This window comes from Nomascus leucogenys, chromosome 22a (genome assembly GCF_006542625.1).
Source record: "Nomascus leucogenys isolate Asia chromosome 22a, Asia_NLE_v1, whole genome shotgun sequence".
NCBI lineage: Eukaryota > Metazoa > Chordata > Mammalia > Primates > Hylobatidae > Nomascus > Nomascus leucogenys.
The window spans coordinates 110245757-110262871 of NC_044402.1; the positions used below are offsets into that span (position 1 = coordinate 110245757).

Consider the following 17115-nt stretch of genomic DNA (forward strand, 5'->3'; position numbering starts at 1 on the left):
AAATCTTGAAATAAATTGGCAGAGATTAAAATGTGATTTAGAGAAAATATTTTGCAATTATTATTCAGATTTTTTCCTTCATATCATGAGCACAGAAAATTAGTTTTTTCGTTAAATAGTAGTTATTTGTTTTCTAGACAATCTCTAAGATGTTAAAATAATTTTCCCTTGACATAGGTTTTTGGGAAAACAAATGTTTTTCTAAAACTGAAAATCCCTTCCCAAAGAAATAAGTGTTTATTTAGATTTATCCATAGAACCCAGAGTTAAAACTTAACTCTTTGATTTTTTTTTTTAACTGATCTGGAATATGGCCTTCTCCTTCACAGCAGCCATGAATTTTTCAATTTTATGAAATGGTTTCTGAGGACTGCTGTTATTTGTGGAATGAACTGTGAGATGCTAATTATTTGTAATTGACCCTAGAGATCTTTGGTGTGAAGTAATTTGTAATTTTGCTACGGCATAAATGTGAGTCATGCAGAATAGGTGAACATTCAGGTGCAAGTTGTCAAGCTAGAGTGTAACTCTTCATAAGCACTAAGTGTCCACTATCCAAAGAGGTTTATGCTTCTTTCTACCCTACCATTAAGCGCTATGGAAAACAAAGGTCTAGAGAGGCCAGTTACATTTATTCTGTCATAATTCACCTCATTTTAGATGAAAAAATTATAATATAAGCTATTGCAATGTGGAAATATGTAAAGAAAGTGCCAGTGGTGCATGTGAAAGGATAGGATTGCTTCATATTACAAGTTGAGCAGACATAGGTGGAGAAAGTCTACCTGCAAGAGAGGCAAGCAGGTTTTTTTGATAGAATATCTGTGATTTTCTAGAAAATCTGGGTAAAATCAACAGAAGTCAGCTATTAAGTTGTAGGACTTTAAGATTCTAAATAATCTCTTAATAATGCTGGCAATGTGATCATTTAGGATTGAATCATTTGTTTTGGAAATCATAAAAATGGTCAAACAGTTGATTAAATGTTAACGTCAAACAGATTTATGCAACTGATTTTAGAATTTCCATTTTTGTAACAAGTGAATCAGATTGCATGTTTGGCTTGTGATCACTTGGCAATGAGTCACTAGATTGGGACTCTAATGATCTCTAAGTTAAATTTTTTAAACATAGTATGAAATCCTGTATATTCTCAAGGATTAGTAAAATAGCTCACATCATGTCTATGTCATTGCCAAAATAATTAGATACTTACTGAGAATCCTTTAAAGTATTATTATTAGAAACAATAAGTCAAAATTATTTGCTTTCTCCCATCCGAGTACTAATCAAGCCCGACCCTGCTTAAATTCCAAGATTAGATGGGAATGGGCACATTTATGGTGATACGGCCATAAATAAAATGATTTGCCTTCAGAAAATAATTTCTCTATGAGATTTTACATGTAATGGTCTTTGTTGGTTTAAAACTATCTCCGTCTTATGTGAAACATTTATAGTGCAACTACACTTATTGTTAGATACAGACTGTGAATATCTTCAACTCTGTTTAAATTGCAACTTTTATTATGCCCTAAAAAGTAGCCCAATCATTCTGTCTTCTGAATTCAAATTTTGACAAGAGGCTCTCCCCGTGGGTTGCTGATGAGAGATATCAATGATATTGCCCTGCAAGGGACAAGATATCTTGTCAATGTTAGGCAGGCACTGTGAATTAAGCTTTGCCTAGTTAAAAATAGTCAAGATTCAATGTCTTTTCAAATTTTTTATTCTTTTTTGGAAATACCAAAAGACGTGGTAATATTCTTGCAGATGGCTGTGTATCTAGGGTAAATTTATTTAGAATTTTTTAATAAGAGGATAAAGTGTCCCCTAAAGCATTGAAAATATTGTTTTTTTTCTTTAGCTATTGCAGAGGTGGGGAAGAGAAGAGAGTAGAAGTAGCCAAAGTAAAACAAAATGAACAAATAACAGTAACAACAATAACACAAATAAAGCTTTCTTTCCATGCTTACATTGCTTATGTGCAAAAGATGCAAGGTTCAAAAGACATATGAAAGAAGTCATGAAAGTTGTAACATTTTACATTAAACCAGAGTAATGTCCTTCCAGATCTGGATCTGCTGTTGTCTTCAAGATGAATGTTTGACTTTCCAAAAATGGAAATAAAACACCTAACCTCAAATCTGCTGGCCTCACTCAAGGCCTGACCTATGTCTGTATGACCTAGTTACAAGTCAGCTAACCAACGGGCATGGGTTTTCTTGCCTCTAAAAATGGAAATAATGCTTCCATATGATCATCCATGGAAAATGGCTGCTCTTGACCAATTTGCCAGAAAGGGGCCTTCAGGAGGTCACTGAACCAAACCTGCAAGGGAATTGTGAAACCCAAAGTTCCTTTGTTGACCCTCCTGGGAAACCGGGGGTTCTTACCCTAGATGAATGAGAACTCTGATGTAGAGCATTCACCATGTGTGAGCCCCATTTGTGCTGTGTGGACCAACAGAACAGTCAAGTGTACAAGGTGATTAATAATTGTGATGGCTGACTCTGATGGGGCAAGGGAATGGCATATCCTTTAGGGTCCTGGGCTGAACAAGATTTAGTATTAACCACTATTGAACCTTACCTAGAGTGAGCCTGAGTCCCAGTGTTGCTGACAACATTGGTAGCCTCCCCATCACAAATGACTCAAGTTTTATTTTTCAGTCCATACAACTGTTTCCAGATAATACCTAAGTACAGTGGGATTTCTAAGCCTCTCTCACATTTGACCCTTGGGGGTGCAGAAGAATAGGGGCTCAGATTTACATGATAGAACTGTTCTTCAGTTCCAATGTTAGATTTTCTCTTAAATGAATGTGTAGGTGGAAGGGAATCTAAAGCCTCTTTGATGCTACCCATTCTGGTTCCCTTTATCCAGCATCTTGATAGAAAAATGCACAGTGAAGTTACCTCCAATTCCTTTTAGGTTAGGATTTTAAACAAGAAGATCGATTTTAGCAAAGTTCAGTCCAGATGTGGTTCCAAGGATAACATCAAACATTCGGCTGGGGGCGGAAATGTAAGTAGAAGCGCCTTTTAGAAAGCTGTCCTGATTGCCTGGAGCCACCTGCACAGCCAGCACCCTGCCTTCTTTCCCACCTCTTTCCAACACATTGCTCCTTTCCCACTGCTGTTCCACATGTCTCCCTGGTATGATAGCTTGTAGCCTTGCATTTTCAGCGATGGACTTCCCATCCTTCCCTGTAAGATCATCAGGGAATTTCTTGCTTTGATTTGGGAAAGAAAACCTTGATGGAATGCACCATGGTTTTCTGGATAATGGCAAAACCACTTCACTTGCCAACTTTGTTGCTGGCCTTCTTGTCTTCAATGTATTTTCTCATGTTGTTTCTACTCTGCTGCAAAAGTCAGCTGGGCACATATTTTTTTAGCTCCATTTAAATTACCCATGAGGCAAAGACTGATATACTTGTAAATGCCCAAAGTATGTAATGTCAATCTTCAGTGGTTCATTATTCATGAAAGTAAGGATATCATTTAGAATAATACAAAACTGGTGGAGCATGGTTCATCTATAATTCAGAGTGAAAGGATTCAAGTCCAGTGTACACTTGGGCTTGATGGGATTTTTTTTCCTGTCTCTTTCATTTAGTGTAAATAATGTCCTGTGAGAGGAAGGGAAAGATGATTCCATGTTTTTTAAGTGTGATTGAGGCAGAGTTGAAATGGTCAGACAATCTCAAGCTAAAGGAAGCATGGTTGTTTATAAAACAAGAATAGTTTTTCAAAGGTTATCAGGCTAACTGTATTCTACAGATCCTATCTTTTTAAACTTCAGTTTCTGATCATCCATGACTCAAGTAATTTACAGGGTGTTGAGCCTAGAATCTCACCTGTCTAGTAACTCTTGGCTACTTGCTTCCCAACTGGGCAGAAGTAGAATCAAGCAGTGAAGAGAGAGAGAGAGAGAGAAGCAAGTGCCTTCTACAAGCAGCTGTTGCCTGATAATCAAAGTCGCTTCTCTGAGCATAAAACTGTCATTGTCACTGAAAGTTCATAGCAATGTTTGCTGGCCCCCTTCAGGTATGCTAGGCTAAGCCTCGGGGTTAATCTTTACATTTATGTGGTTGCCACTCTTCCTTATTCCCCAGACTGTAAGTATACACCATGTGGTACTCTGATAAAAGTAGCCCCAGTCCTGGTAATCACCTTGAGGGTATCAGAGGATGGACCCAGCTATCCTTTACACAGGTGCTGCTGGACAAAACACCTAAGTGGAAAAGGATAAACTAGGATAATTAAAGATCTTAAAGTAAGTAGAGAAGCTTTATCTCCCAAAACAATAGTCTAAAATTTTCGTCTAGGAAAGAATCCCTTGTTTAAATATGCAGACATCCTGGCCCTGTCCTCATGATGTCTGATTCAGTAATTCCCAAGTACTCTCATGCAGATGACAATGGACCAAACTTGGAGAAGCACTGCTTCAAATATTGGGAGAGGAAATATTTTCAGTAAAACACACAGAAGAAAAAACATGTTGCTATCATTTTATAATTTGGTATGAAAGAAAAATTTCATCTAGCTAAGATATGACAATGTAATAACAATTTAGGAAAGCACATTCAGAACTTCTTGTTGTATCTTAAAACAATGTTGGTCTTCTTGTAACTATGAGCAACATTGGTCACTTTTATGTAAAAATCACTTTATAAAGAATAATGCAGCTCTTCTCTTGGCTCTTTGCTTATGGAAAGGTTTAACACAGTGTTGCTTAGTTCTCTGAGTGGAAGCTTGCCTTATTAATATGTTTCTATCCTCCTGTGTCATAATCTGCTTTCAACTAATAAAATCTTCTATTCTAGGGTTTTCTTTCACTTGGGTCCTTCTTTCCAATCCAAACATGTGGGAGAATATATGGAAAATTATGTCTTCCTCTGTTTGTGTGTGTACTTCAATTTGGGTTTCTAGCTATGTTGTTGCATGTTGTGACTTTGGGTATGTTTCTAGATCTTATGTATGAGCTTGGGTTTTTGTCCATGTTTCAACTATTTTAAGCATGTTTTATGTGGTTCACATAGGTACAAATTGTTACCAAGAAAATAGACCTAAGCCATGTGACATCCAAATGTGGCTCTCTGAAGAACATCCGCCACAGGCCAGGTAAATAAATAATTTTTAGTAGTTTGAGAAATATTTAACTGGAATCAAGAAATGGATGAGAAAATTTTTTGTTGTTGTTGCAAAATACCTAATTGGAAGGATGTTTTAAAATATGGATACTTCACATTTTTATTAATAGAAACTAAAATTGAAAATTTCAAGGCATCTTCATTGGGGAAAAGTGAACCCAATTACAATGAGGAGGACACATTTTATTTAAAAATTAAAAGGTACATAAGATGCATTTATCTTTATGTACTCAACACACTTATTGGAGCTCCTTTGAAATATGTAGTCTATAAAATACATCAGATCATGTATTCATATATAATAACATTGAATGGGGGTAGCATTTCCAAAGTTTTTTTTCCTAAAATTGACTTTCTACATTATGTAAAATAAGGATTGTGCTTTGCAAAGCTGAAGAAGTGTATTTATCTGGTGAATTTCTCAGATTCTTTATTAGGTCAGTAAACACCGTGAATACCCAGCAGAATGCAATGTTTCCTCAACTTACTTGACCATGAACCCCTTTTGGTTTTTCAGAATATCTCATACGACTAGTGCTCTAAAGTAGAATTTATATTCATAGTTACTGGGAGATTTTCTCCCTTTAAAGTGTGAATCTAACATTATGAGTCACTTTTTCTGAATATCATGTATTACATGATTTTGTTAAATTCTGCCTTCATAGAGTGGGCATGTTGGCTCATGCCTGTAATCTCAGCACTTTGGGAATCCAAGGCAGGAGGATTGCTTAAGGCCAGGAGTTTGAGACAGACTCGGCAACATAGGGAAACCCCTGTCTCAATAAAAAACTAAAAAATAAAAATAAGACAGATATGGTGGTACATGCTTGTAGTCCTAGCTACTTTGGAGGCTGAGGCAAGAGGATCACTTAGTTTCAGGAGTAAGAGGCTGCAGCAAGCTATGATCACACCACTGCACTCCAGCCTGGGCAACAGAGCAAGACTCTGTCGCAAAGAAAAAAACTCTGCCTCCTTAGATGTGTAATAAAAGATGACTGTCAAATTTGTAATTTTCTTGAGAATATTTTGACACAATTCATTTATCCCTTTGAGAACAAAAGGAAAGCAAGTGGTTTTAACTGTCTGTGTTTGGCATCTTAACATGAAAACAAAGTAATAGGTTTTTTTTCCATGAAACAAGGTATAATAACAATCGAGCTATTAGCTGACAATTATTCTGCTAGTCAGGAGAAAATTATTAATAAATTATTGGTTGAAAAGCAAAGATAGGTAGAATACATTTCAAAATGGATAAACGCATTGAAAACATCTGGAAATCAGGATTCATTTTGTCAATGGGTGTTCATTATAAAGCAAGTCAAAGAGTTAGAAACTACATTTATGAAGTCTTCACTACCAGTTTCAGAACTGCTGCCATGGAATTAGCTTCTCTGTTATTCATGAGGCAGCAGGAAGGTTGTCCCATACTTCATATCTTCGAAATTCCTCTGTCCACAGCTGAAGTCTACAAACACTGAATTGACTTTGTACTGCTGTGTCAACAGCATGGCTGGAATACTTGGCAACACTGCCTATTTTCTTTCAGAATACAAAAGAAAATGCTAGACTCTTTAATTCTAGACAGTAAGGATATAGTTAGTCAAACTCACCTGTGATCTAGATGTACGGAAAAATTTTATATAGATACGGAACTATTCTGTGTATGATTTGTTGGTCATAAAAGGCTGTTGTCATGGACTCCCACCTATTTCTAAATCTAGCTCTTGCTTCTATTATAACTGAATCAAATGACTAAATTCATAAAGAAGTGTAAGCATAATAATCCTTGACAGCAGCAACTTTTTCACAAAGTTACTTTGGAATGTGGAATATCCAAAGAGAAAATAAAGAAAATAAACATCTGGAGGCACACATTGAAATATCTGTTCTTCTCAACTTCATTTACAGAGCTGGACAAAGATAATAGTCTTTCACAATTACTGCTCCTGATGAGTGCCAGAATTCCTTGAAAATCAAAGGCATAGATCTCTGAGTTTAAGATATCTGGATTCTCTAACAGTTGCATAAGAATTTCTAGAGGGACTTCATCAGAAATAGACTTCTTAAGCTTCCTTTTCTGAATATGTTTTGGGTCAATAATACATTATTATTTTTCCCTCTCAGAAGACAGTTCATAGTGAGATTCCATCTCTACAAAAAAATTAAAAATAAAAATAAGCTGAGTGGGGTAGTGCACACCTGTAGTCCTAGCTACTCAGAGGGCTGAGGTGGGAGGATCACCTGGGCCCAGGAAGTCCAGGTTGCAGTGAGCTATGATCATGTCACTTCACTCCATCCTGGGCAACAGAGCAGACCTTGTCTCCAAAAATAAAAAAGGACATTTTAGCAAAAATTTAACAAGATTATATTGATACAACGTATAATCAGAGAAGTAAATGATTTCCATCAGAGGCTACCAAAAATACAAAAATAAGATCACAAAGAAATTGTTCTTATCTAGCTGAAAGTCCAATATCCTCTAACCTCTAACCAAGATAAGTCTGTCTTTATGAATCATTATGAATCATGTTCATCTCATCACAATCAACAAGTGAGACCCATATGGCCAGGTAAAATGTGGGAAGAATAATACTCTATAAAATGAGGCATATTTTCAGGGAAGGATAACAACATCTCTAAGCATGAGTTAAATAACATCATACAGTTTCTAAGCCTTAAAAGAATGAATGGATGTTTCTCCAAAATTTAATCTAATTATGTAATATAATTTCAAGAGGCCCCTGGCCAGGCAGTTGGGTATTGACATAGATGTCTAGATATTGCATGAGAAAAATACCTCATGGCTTAAGAGACCTGTGAAGCCTTAACAAACCTTCCTCTTTCGTCTACAGAGATACATGAGCAACAAGAATCCAAAATTGCAAAATCTCTTTCATATTTCCGTATGGTCCATCAGGCATTTTTTTCAAAATCAAACTCCCAAGTAAGATGCACTTTATATACTCCACATGTTTATTGGAGCAGCTTTGAAATATGTAATCTGTAAAATACATCACAAGTGAGACATACGTTACCACTGGCTTTCCAGAAGAACACATGTGCTCAAAACCAAGTTGCTGTTAAAGTGAAAGCAAATCTCTTAGGTGGAGATGAGTAAATAAGGAGTCCAGTTTCACTTTTTATCTAGATCAAACACATCAGCAGACACTCAGAAATGGTCAAGGACAGGCTCAAGGACAACAAATAACTTACCTAGTGTAGAAGAACTTCCCATATTTGAGAGCTTGAGAAAGACGTAGAGTTGGGGAAGACTACACTGAAGAGTGCAGCCTGGCACTGTTATAATCAGCAGATCAGAGCTCTAGACTGGTTAGCATTAGGGAAAATGGTATGGCCAAAACTGTGTCTCAATATTATCAGATCAAAGTCTGCGTCAAATTGGTCCTATGGCATCCGTACGAGAAAGAGATGATGATCTATCACTGCATATATGAAATGGGAGGCTTTTAAAGCTTACTAGTCATAAACAACTTAGCTCCTGACTCATTTCATCAGTGAAGCTTTCAATGTTGAACATTATAAATGAATATATTGCCCACATGTGCACCACTTCCAGCCTGAATCTTCTTTGGATTAGTAACCTGTTACCATGAAGAATAAAGAAGAGCTTTATTTAAATTTAATTTGGTCCCTTAGAAATAAGAGACTAAATGTTCCAACTTTTAGAAAGGATTCAAATAAGATATTTTCATTTTGCTAATTTTTAGAGTTCTTGTTGTACCAAAAAGAAAAGCCCCTCTGATTTCTTAGGTTAGACATGGATAAAGGAGAAAGGTATTAATACGTGAAGCAATCCATATAGTGGTATAAGAAGGGTGTTATGGTCTTGGATCATATGAGGAAGTGATATGGGCTAGAAATTCTAAAAGACTCCTTTTACATATATGGTTGGAGGGATGGTAAAGTTAATACATTTGTGGTTTGCAATAGTCTATCTACTGCAATCATTTTTGGGAAATAGTTACCATAAATGCAAGATATAGTTATATCAAGGTATTTCTTCCCTCATAGGTGGCGGACGTGTGAAAATTGAGAGTGTAAAACTAGATTTCAAAGAAAAGGCCCAAGCTAAAGTCGGTTCTCTTGATAATGCTCATCATGTACCTGGAGGTGGTAATGTCAAGGTAAGAAACAAGGTTATGAGCCAATCTTGTCTTTCTTAAAAAAAATTCTTCTGAAATACTCTTCATCAAAATAGGTCTCAGATTGTAGACCTGGACAAATAAGAAGTGGGGATAACAGAGGTGAATAGAAGTCATTAATATCAGCCCTGGGAGATGGAGAAAGAGGTAGGGGCCAGTTGAGATGCGTGAGTTAACGAGGACTGATGCTTGTCTTAAACAGATTGACAGCCAAAAGTTGAACTTCAGAGAGCATGCTAAAGCCCGTGTGGACCATGGGGCTGAGATCATTACACAGTCCCCAGGCAGATCCAGCGTGGCATCACCCCGACGACTCAGCAATGTCTCCTCGTCTGGAAGCATCAACCTGCTCGAATCTCCTCAGCTTGCCACTTTGGCTGAGGATGTCACTGCTGCACTCGCTAAGCAGGGCTTGTGAATATTTCTCATTCAGCATTGAAATAATAGTATTTAGGCATGAGCTCTTGGCAGGAGTGGGCTCTGAGCAGGTGTTATATTCATTCTTTATAAACCATAAAATAAATAATCTCATCCCCAAACTGTAGTAATTGTTACAATTTTATATTAAAAAATGAATAGTACATGCAGAAATTGACCTGATTTCCATTTGCAACAGGAAGACACTGGCTTTACATGGGTTCAATTGGACAATTATTTTTGCTCTGCTCTGTTTTGCATGGAGTATTATTATTTCAAAAATTGCATTTTTACCTTTCATGTGCCTGAAGGCTATCCACTACATTCTGAAGGCCTTGTTAAAATCCAAGCTGCTCATTTCACTATTCTGTTTCTGAGTGAGAAGAAAAAAACTGCCCATTGTAACTTATTTCAGGTTAAATTAAACCAAGGAGTCTGATTGCAGGAAGGGAAGAGCATGTAAGAAATAAGTTTTTTTAAAGTGTTATTTTGTATAAATGGGAAGAAAGATTCAATTAAGTTATTAACATTTGGGACCTGGATAATTATATCAGAGTATGTCAATCCAATAAATTATTTAACTAATTAAAAAATAGTTGCAAAGCATTTGAGCTGTGATTGAGGAAGTGGTGTAAAAGTGCATCCCTTAGGAATGATGCACTTTCATTAGGATGGACTCGTGTCTGATTAGAATATCAGTTGGTCAGCTAGATTTGTGTCCACACTACCAGTTTCACACCCCCTTTCCATCTGTTTGATACAGTATTATAGATATAAATATATATATATATATTTCTCTGTGGCCATTTGTGATACTTCCTCATATACTTGAATATTACACTTCTTTATTCACAGTATCTGTGTCTCCTGCACCCTTCGGTGTTGCAATTTTAGGTATGTGAAAGTAGATGTTAGCAGGGTTCTCTCCCTATTTAAAAAAAATACATTAAAAAAGACAAAAAATCTTAGCATGAAGTTGCTTTCCGTAACAACTCAAAGCCGTAACCCTGTTTTAGTGCCAGATACAAGTCTCTCCCGTGATGCTAGAAAAAAAATTATTTTTCTTTGCTTTCACCAACATGGAGTTTGTGGGGGTGGGTCCAGTTATACATGAAAGGGTTTACAGATTGTTGGTTTAAGACTATGGATTTATCTCATTTTTAATCACAAGATAGTTTGGGGTTTATTCACGAAACCGACTTAAGATTTTTTCTTTATTTTTCTTTTTTTTTCCATTTGCTAAAGTTGAAAGTTGAAACTAACTGTAATAGTTTGAAACATGTTTTCTCATTTTTCCAAATAGTATCTGTTTATTAAATTCTCTAATAGAAGATGTTTGTCTTTCTTACCCAAAGTAAAGGTCCCCTGATCGGAAAGAAAAAATACAATACTTTGGGAAGCTATAGCTATACAACACTTGAGACACAGATATCTAAATCAGTTTTTTTCCAAGACTCCAACATTGCACTCTGTAAAGTAACACAGTGTGATCTAGTATTATTTATCAGTAGATAATACTGTTCTGACTGTATATACAGTCTAGAACTCACAAATCAATTAATTGCTCTCACAAATCATTCATCTTAGACTCACAAATAAGGAATGAAATAGTCAATGGCCTGATTGAGGCAAAGAGCTACCAGGCTAGATGGACACTTTTTAGAATTTTGTCTGTTCTTTTTCTTGCTCAGGGCTGGTAGGTTGGATCTGAACCATTAAAATCAAATGGTCCACTAGGCGTATGATCTCTTTGAGCCAAATCAGTTCCTGAATATAAAGGAGGAAATGATGAGGATGGACTGAGGCAACGGGGAAGTATAGAAACATCCAAGACAAAAGCCAAGGGATGCAAAGGCAGAGACACAGGTGCTTTTTGGTGACCCAGTGGATATGGCAACCAGTGTAACTGCCATACAAGAAACCCTAGGAGCAAACCCACACCACTCATTCTCAGCTAAGAGATTTACACAGGCAAACGTGTCTTAAACCATTTATAAATCAGTTATTTTATATGACAGTCAAAACCTTAGAAACCTTAGGATCATTATATCTATTTTCTGCCTATTAATTGCTGTGAGGTTTGATTTGACCAATCTGGGCAGTTTATTCATCAGCTTCCCTTGAAGTGCACCAGAAAATAGAAGAAAGGTGTGTGGAGACTTAGGGTATTTTATTACATGTTTTGATAGTCTTAAATAGTGATTAAATTTCTCTAGAAAGAAGTTAACAGCTCATTAGAAAAGTTTTAACCTGTGAAATAAGTATTTTTCTCAACATTCTTTAAAGTTTTTATATAAGTTAACACTAGGTAAACATTCTACATACTAAAAGTCAGTTTATTACAAATACATGTCAAAAATAAAGATTATACAAGGCACCAAACTACTAGATTTGGCATTAAAACAAATGTTTATTTCTAATCACAACAAAATTATAATGAACAAATGTTATTGCTTTGTATGGAAATACAATTCTTTATTAAAGTTAACAGAAAGGAACTGATCGTTTGTACCAGTAAAAGAGAGAAACACACAGGTTAAATGTCTTCTTGTGGGGTTAAGGGGTAGAACCTATCTTGCCTTCACTCTCAAGATAACGACTCAAATTAAGCTTTTTGAGCACCACTCTTGTGGGGACACACATACGCTGATCTAAGAATGAAATCTTCGTGGTCTCAATTCTAGATCTACTATGCCAGTTTCTCTTTGGCTTTAGCCTTTGAGAACCTGTATAAGAATACGTAAGTAATCCAGAGCTGTGAAGAGTTAAAAGGCCACCTTCTCCAGTGAACTCACCCTCTGGGTCACTTGCAACCAGAAATTGGGTACCTCATAATGATGCAGGAAAGACCCGAGTTCATGATGAGTTTCAAAGGCCACGTTCATTTAGGAACCAACTCTCTCTGGATTCACCTGCTGAGTTCCAGCAGCGTGATGGGCTGACATCCCACCTACAAGCATGACACCTGTGTAACACCAGCTAGGTACGGCTGAAGAAGGCTGAAGAGAGAATGCCATTAAATGGAAGAATGTACTGATTGTAGTGACCTTCTCCACACACACACAGACACACACCCCTACAGTAATACAGCAAGTGTGGAATAATCAGCCAATATATAACATTATATCAGTATTTTATTAAAGAAATAATCTGAATGTGGTTGATTTTGACAAAGCTGAAATTACAGTTTTCTTCTATTTTTCAAGCCACAATAAGGAGAATAAACTAATGGTCTAAATACCAGAGATAAAGTAGATTCATGGCTTGGTAAGGAAATTTTAAGCATTCCTTCAAAGATTGACGTGCTAAAATAAGCATTGATGTTTTGAGTTTTTTTACACCTAGGATTTTCAGCTTGGGTGTGTAGGTGAAGGCCAAGACCCTCTGCAGGAAAAAGCTTATTTTCAAACTCAGAAAATAAAATGCCAATCATAAAAATCTGCTTCAACTTTAGCAAAAAGAAAAAAAAAAATCAACAAAAAGTATACTCTGTATGCTGGGATTCCGAGGTTCCAACACACTGTTACAAATCTGTGGGGGGGGGGGTTCTTTCTTCTGATAATTCTAGAGCCTGTTACCATAGAAAGGCATTTCTTCAATGGCTGGTTGTAGTTAGTTCATGTTTTTCAATCAAATTTGCAAATGTATTCGTTGCTGTATAGTGATTGTTTTGCAAAATAAAATTGCTTGTCACCTAACTGCTAGTTTTGGTTTCAGACTGTTTAATTGCTTCTCCTCTGGAAAAAAAATTATATATATATAGTGATATAGTGCGTGTGTGTGTGCGTGTGTGTAATACAACCAAAGAGAAATTGTGAAAACAAGGCTATTATTATGGCTGAGTTTCTATTATGTGTCAGGCTCTATATTAAATGATTTTATATTAGCTCAATTAATAAGGAAATTTATTTTTATCACTACTGTATTAGCAGGATGCTATCTTTTGCAAGAGACAAAAATTCTAATTAAACGGGCTTAAACGTAAAGGTGAATTTGTAGGCTCAAGTAACTGACTACTCAGGTGTATCTGCCTCAAGCATGGCTGGATCCAGGGCCTCAAACGATGTCATCAGGAATCTTCCCTTTTCCAACTTTTAGTTTTGCATCCTCTGTGTTGGCTTCCTTCTCAGGCAGGCACCGCTTCCATGATGGGCACCAGAAGCTCCAGATTTCACAACCTATCAAAGAAAGCCCCTTTCCAGTAGCTCAAATCCAGGGTCTGAAAATCACTGAACGATTAATACTTGGATCTCCTGCCTACTTATGCTAATTGACCAGGATTGGCTCACATACCCAACTCTATCACAGGTGGTTGGAGTAGAAGGAGAATAAGGGGAGAAGTGGCTTTATTCTCCTCCCTACTACCTGAGCTAATCATGGAGAGGAAACGTTTCCTCCAAAGTTAATTCAGGCTACTCCTGCCAGAAGAGAGGAATTGATACTCTACAGGCCACAAAAACAAATATGTGGTATAGCTGCACCCCTGCTCATCTTTTAGCTCCTTACAGCTCAGATGATGCTCAGGCTTCACCAGGGAGCTTGATAGAAATACAAATTTCTGGACTCCACCCCAGACTAACTAACTAACATTCCTCCAGGTGATTCATCTGCACTCAAAAATTTGAGAAACACTCAGCTCATTCAGTCCCTGCTAATGTGTTTAAGGAGAAAGAGCTCCATTGCAGGTCTCTAATGGATAAAAATTATCCCAAAGACTATTTGAGACAGCATCCCTACCTCTGGTGTCAAACTAGGAACCAAGACATAGAAAGCTGTGACTGGTAAAAGAAATACTTGTGTCTGTATTAGAGATTTTCCAGCCCTCAGACTATTTTAACTTGGCTAAAACCTACTTCTCTTATTAATGGCGTCACTTCTTATTCAGTCTCCCTTTGCTAATAATGCAGATTTTGTAGAACCTAGCAAGAATTATTAGTGTATCTCTAATAATTCCTTAAAATCAGCACACGTGTTGTCCTTCAGAGTCTTCAAACCACAAGCATTAAATTTGTCCAGTAGCATGAATCACCATAAAATTGTTGGTTTTCTTTTTTATTTATTAACAAGGCAAGGAAAGGTTTATTTGCCTTGACAAAAGACAAATAACCATAAATAGTGGAGGATGACAGGATAACATTCAGTGTAACTTACAGAAAGATAAATGTTCCTTTTCTTGTTTATGATGTGGCACTTGCTTGTAGACCTGAGACTTCAAGAATTTAGGGCTAGAAAATTGTCAAAAGTATACAGTCTAGCAACCTAAAACTGTTTCAAAATATTAAGCCCTTCGGTAGACTTTCTTGAGCATGATGAAGCAGCATCATAGACACACTCTTTAAAGCCCCTTTTTCCACCTCCCATGCCTTTCCCTCACAAATATGCCTCAGCTGTTCCCACTTCTACTCCCTTAAATTCCAAGACAATCTGTGTTCCAGGTCTCAGTTGAGGTAATAAACCTGTGGCCTCCAGATAGGCTTTATTTGGCCTGCAAAGTGTTTTCAAATTTCAGAAACTTCACATGCACACACACACACATCCCAGATTTGGATCTTCGCTCTCGGTGACCATTGATCAGAGCTGTCCATGGGTACCTCTGAGATGGGGTTTCTTCCCTTGACTTGGCCACCATGCCCAGCTAGGCTTATTATTTTCTCCCACCCCTCTTCTTTCACTCATTACGATAAGCATTAAACTACAGATTTAGAGTTTGTAACCCTTGACCTAGGCACACTTGTCTTTCTCGCCAGTATTTTCCTCATCCTATGAAACAAAAGCCCAAAATCCTAGAGCCCCTAATCCTAGAGCCAGGGAGTTAGGGAGGTTAGACTAGAATCCTCAGGGTGACGGAGAACTGGGAACACCAATATTTATAGCTTTTGTCCTGTCTCAAAAAAAAAAAGCAGGGGGAAAAAGACCTTTAAGAAGCACATTTATTTCATAGTAGCAACTGTTAAGGTCCATGAGTCCATGATAAACATATTTAAGTTTCTGCACACCCCTTATATTTATTGCTAAATCAAGGGAAAAAAAAACTGCAGTGGAGTTTGTTTCCTTGTCTTGCCACCTATGATAAAGATCTCATTGTCATGTGAGAAATGACAAAAACTATTGTCTTACTCTGTAGGACTGAACATATAGGATATTTGCCTATTCCTTTTAGGAACAAAGAAAGGCATAGCTAGGAAATGCTCTAGCCTAGACAAGCCAATGTTCTTGAACCCAAGGCTGATCTTCAGGCAATATACATGTTATTTAATTGAATAAGTTGTTACAATATTGAAAGACTTGCTGCCCAAGCCTCCTCCCCCTTACCAATGCCCACATTGGCCACCCAAACCTATTCTTCTGTGCTCCACTGATGTCCTCTGATTCCAGCATATACAAAGGGACAGCAGAAGGCCTTCAAAATCCTGCTCCAGTCCTCTCAAAAGTCCTGGCTTCCAGGCATCACCAGTGGCTACTGTCCCCCAAAGGCTCCTGAGAACTAGCTTGTGCCTTACAAACTGTTGCAAGAAGCCCAGATGTGCAGCACAGGAGGTCTACACTGGCACCTAGAAGCCTGCTTTCCTGCCAGACAGCCTGCCACAGCTCTTATTTGCCTACCCCATCCCTGCATTACACACCCCCAACCAAGTCAGAAGGAGATTGGAACCCCCCAGAGGAGATAGTGCCTTTAGTGACATGATGGTAGGTAAATACCTGGTGCACATATAATTATACCTTGACTATGGTCACCTGTTGTCAGTCTCTAATCCCCTAGGAACATCTCTCATGTAGTTGCTTATGAAAACTAGTCACCACAGGGCTTGAATTCTCAGCATAGTATAAAAGATGGACAACAGGAACTAAGGGGGTAATACAGGTTCCTGAGGCCACAAACAGAAGGATGTTGTCATAGATAGGCTAGCCTATGGGATGATTTGGGCTAACAGATGCCTAAGGTAAGGAGTTTTTATGGTCCATGTTAATAGTCACCTCCATTTTAAACCCACCCAAAGCCCAACTGATGTGGGTATTAACACTTTTAATTTTATTCTTATTTAGTGATTGTGCCAGGCATCCTTAAAAACATATATTAACTCCTAATAGTACTGTATTTGTCAGCATCACCATTTTACAGATGAGGAAACTGGGGCTTAGGTCATTTAAAACTTAATGGCAGAGCTAGAATTTTAACCCAAGCAGCCCAACAATGGATGTTTCATGTAGTGGATTAGGTTTAACCTAATTAAATATTCTAATAAACCATTTTATGACAGTTAATAATGATATCAAATACAAGGTGTATAATACCTTATTATATCTCAGTATTACAAGGGCTAGAAAAATGTTTATGTATTTGCTATTCAGCAAAGGGTAAACAGGTTTATGAATAAT

General features: G+C 37.2%; 1 protein-coding gene across 16 annotated transcripts in view; it reads left to right on the plus strand.

Annotated features, from left to right (window-relative positions):
• Positions 1–13442, plus strand: part of MAP2 (microtubule associated protein 2) — a 310603-nt gene extending 297161 nt beyond the window's left edge. For all 16 annotated transcript variants that reach the window (XM_030803699.1, XM_030803700.1, XM_030803701.1 and 13 more), the window contains 3 exons: positions 5048–5129; positions 9191–9303; positions 9524–13442. In XM_030803699.1, the coding sequence (XP_030659559.1) occupies positions 5048–5129; positions 9191–9303; positions 9524–9739 (411 nt within the window). In that variant the 3' untranslated portion in view covers positions 9740–13442. The remainder of the gene's footprint in view (positions 1–5047; positions 5130–9190; positions 9304–9523) is intronic.
• Positions 13443–17115: the final 3673 nt, after the last annotated feature.